At 44.5% G+C, this 3,156-nt stretch overlaps 1 protein-coding gene across 1 annotated transcript in view; it reads right to left on the bottom strand.

The window, feature by feature from the left end:
* Positions 1 to 558: 558 nt before the first annotated feature.
* Positions 559 to 3,156, bottom strand: part of hsf2bp (heat shock transcription factor 2 binding protein) — a 7,453-nt gene continuing 4,855 nt past the window's right edge. The window contains exons 3-8 of the mRNA XM_015404976.1: positions 3,065 to 3,153; positions 2,464 to 2,613; positions 2,237 to 2,381; positions 2,039 to 2,156; positions 1,022 to 1,125; positions 559 to 933 (exon numbers count right to left, since the gene is read on the bottom strand). Of these exons, the coding sequence (XP_015260462.1) occupies positions 710 to 933; positions 1,022 to 1,125; positions 2,039 to 2,156; positions 2,237 to 2,381; positions 2,464 to 2,613; positions 3,065 to 3,153 (830 nt within the window). The 3' untranslated portion in view covers positions 559 to 709. The remainder of the gene's footprint in view (positions 934 to 1,021; positions 1,126 to 2,038; positions 2,157 to 2,236; positions 2,382 to 2,463; positions 2,614 to 3,064; positions 3,154 to 3,156) is intronic.

Here is a 3,156-nt window from a genome sequence, read left to right as displayed (position 1 = left end):
AATTTTTACAGCTGAATTTATCAGTTTTTCATGAGTTCTAATTCTGATTTTATACTAAAATGTAATTTTAACTTAAATTAATGGTAAAAGTTAGTAAAATTCCTAAATTATGAATCTCTATTGACCCAATATTCCAAAATAATAGCTTTATTTGATCTTTTTGATATTTATATAGCTATGGGATTGTTTTAGCTGCTTCTATGCTATGCTAAAGGATTTTTTTTTTGATTTTACGGTTATTCCAATTTACCTTTTTTAGTGGAAATATAAATATTTTTAGGTGAAATATGATTTCAATTTGACCTACTTGAATGGAAATTTTACTTCATGCAGTTATTTTAATACATTTGAATCTCTTTGCCTGTTTATTATTTCATGCTTTTCTGTTCCCCCATGAAAACACGCTGGCCCCCCTCTTGGCCCCCTGCTGGCCCCTGGGTACATTTGGTCTAGAACCGCCACTGCTGAAAACATTTACACATAATGACCACAAAAAACACAATATTTCTGGAAATCAAACCTTTATATCTGCACTGAATGAGGAAAAGATTCCCAGAGAAACCATAAAGTTGTAAAATAATCTGGATTAGAACTTGAAGAACGACGTCAGGTCTGATTTAGTAGCTAACTCTGCATATAAAGCTCAAACCTGTCAGAAAGACATCAACAGATGAAGATTTCTGGTTCTTAAACGCATTCGACTCCATTTTTACGAAGGTTTCCCATCTTTAGGACAGAGGGCCTTCAGGTCCTCCAGCGTCTGCAGGGCAGAAGCTCTAAGACCAGGCTGAGTGCTGGAGGTCAGGCGTCCGACCCGAGCGCGGAGCTCCTGGTCGAGCAGACGGGATCCCAGCAGGAGCAGGACGTCGTCCTCCAGCAGGAAGGACTGGAGGAGACGGAGACAGTGGAGACACACCTCCCAGTGCTCAGACGCTGAGGGAACCAATCAGAGAGCAGAGGGTTTCCCCCTCAGACTGGATTTCATGGATCTGGTTGATATAGGTCTATGGAGCCGCCCTACCGTCCAGCAGCGTCCAGATGAGTGGAATCAGATCTTCATTCTGGGCGATGTGCTTCAGTCCTTTAACGCAGATGCTGACGTTATACAGAGCCATCAGCATCAACCTGCAGCAGAACACCCACACCGTTCATTAAGGTTCGCTCAAACAGAGGAAAACGTGACGGATCATCAGAACCGCTGGTCCAAAGACAACATGACGGTACGGACGCACTCGGTGCGCTGCTACAAACTGCAGGCAGCAGGATAATAAAAGCCAACATATTCTGCCGGCAGGTTTCTACATTTGAAGTTAATTTAGGCGTTAATCAACTGTTTCAGAGGAGTGATCATAGCGCTCTGCATCAGCAGTGCTGCGTCTGACTCCCTGCCAGCTCCCAGATCAGCTTCTCTCATTGGTTGATGCGGCGCGTCCAGCTGCTGAGAATCTGAGCCCCAAAGTTCCAGAGAGGCTGAGGATTGTGGATCTCTTAGCCATAGTTCTCTGTCTTTCTGGATGCTTTCTATCTAAATCTATTTCATGGTTTTAGATGAAGTGGATTAAGTGGTGCTAGGATGAAGATGGCCCCAGCCCATACCACCAGACGCACCGAAACCTGGTTGATGCTAATGCCTTTTCCATGACGTTTGAATTCTTTATAAAGTTGACTTTCACATAGACTATAGATGCATTTACTTCATTATTATGTCAAAATATAAATATGAAACAACCATATGTGACTAAAATGGGTTTAAAAAAGATTTTTGGAAATATAGAAAATTCACAATTCTTGGAGAATATCTAATGTAGAAAAAGTGTTTTTTGTTTTTAAATAATCCATGTTACTTTATATCTGTGGTGAATTATAGAAAAGAAAATAATCTCCAAACTTATAACAAAGAAAAAAGATGTAAATATTTCAGAGTGATGTTGCGGAAATTTGTTTTTTGTACGATGGATGGAAAGTTCTGGTTTGACGTGTTTTTTTCTTAACGCCTGATTGAATCTACTGTAGATGTTCTGCGTTTGAATCGACGTACACTTTCAGTTTGGGGAAGACGCCGGGCCTCATCAGGTGCAGCAGTTTCATCAGCGTGTCCAACACCACGTGTCCTGAGCTGCACAGGAAGTCCCGCCCACTGGTCACTGCTGCTATATCTGATTGGCGGAGGAGAACAGAAGGAGTGAATAAAGCATCAGTAGTAATCAGTGGAAGTTCTCCAGTAATAAGGACTGACTTGTGATGGTCCCAACCAGAGCCAGCACAAACTGGTTCTCATTGGAGCTGTGGTCCTCAGCTGGAGGTTTTATCTCCTCGTCCAGAGACTTGACAAAACTCTCCAGAGTCTGTGCGGCAATATTCAGGAAGGTGTGGAGCTTTCCCTGCGCCGTACAGCGAAAAGACGCAGTAAATGAGACGTAACTGCATGTAGACCCTCCCACAGCAGCAGAGGGGCGGACTCACGTCGGACAGCCAGGTGGTTATGGTTTCCTCCCTGGAGGAGCAGCTCCACAGCAGGCTGCAGGCCGAGGAGCCCAGCGTGGAGCAGAAGTCGGCCTGCTGCTGCAGCTCCTCGCCGCTCTGCCACAGCTGCTCCCTCAGCAGCAGCTTCTCCTACAGAGAGAGGCAGCGGCAAAGCGCCCAGACAGGGTGACCTCAACGCTGCATAGACAACAGCTTTTCCTCCGGGATTATCATCCAAACCCACTATAGAAGCTACTTTGGGAACAGAACTTTAACAAATAGAAGCTTTCATGCTGTGCTACAAACTCTGAACTCAGATGAAACAGAACCTGATTGGCTCAGAGCAAATCTGTATTTTGCTCATTTCAAAATGAACTTTGTCGGTTTAAATGGGAAAAAGCAGGAACCAAGAGAGAACTGAGGGTCTGCTGGGAACGTCCAGCGAACAACTTCAGTCAAATAAACCAAACCCAAAGATTTCTTTGCCCATTGGAGACTTGGATCTGATCTTCCACTGCGATACAAGCCACTTGGCTCTGTGGTCCTGAATCCGATATTGGAAACGTTCGAGACCAGCAAAGTCCAACAATAAGATCATCACAGTAATTGAGTTCAACTCTGGTCCGTCTCCGTACTCTGGTCCGTCTCCGTGCTCTGGTCCGTCTCCGTGCTCTGGTCCGTCTCCGTGCTCTG

This window comes from Cyprinodon variegatus, unplaced genomic scaffold (genome assembly GCF_000732505.1).
Source record: "Cyprinodon variegatus isolate N-32 unplaced genomic scaffold, C_variegatus-1.0 Scaffold1924, whole genome shotgun sequence".
Taxonomy (NCBI): Eukaryota; Metazoa; Chordata; class Actinopteri; order Cyprinodontiformes; family Cyprinodontidae; genus Cyprinodon; species Cyprinodon variegatus.
The sequence above is the reverse complement of the archived record's forward strand: the minus strand, read 5'-3'. Positions and strand labels throughout refer to the sequence as shown.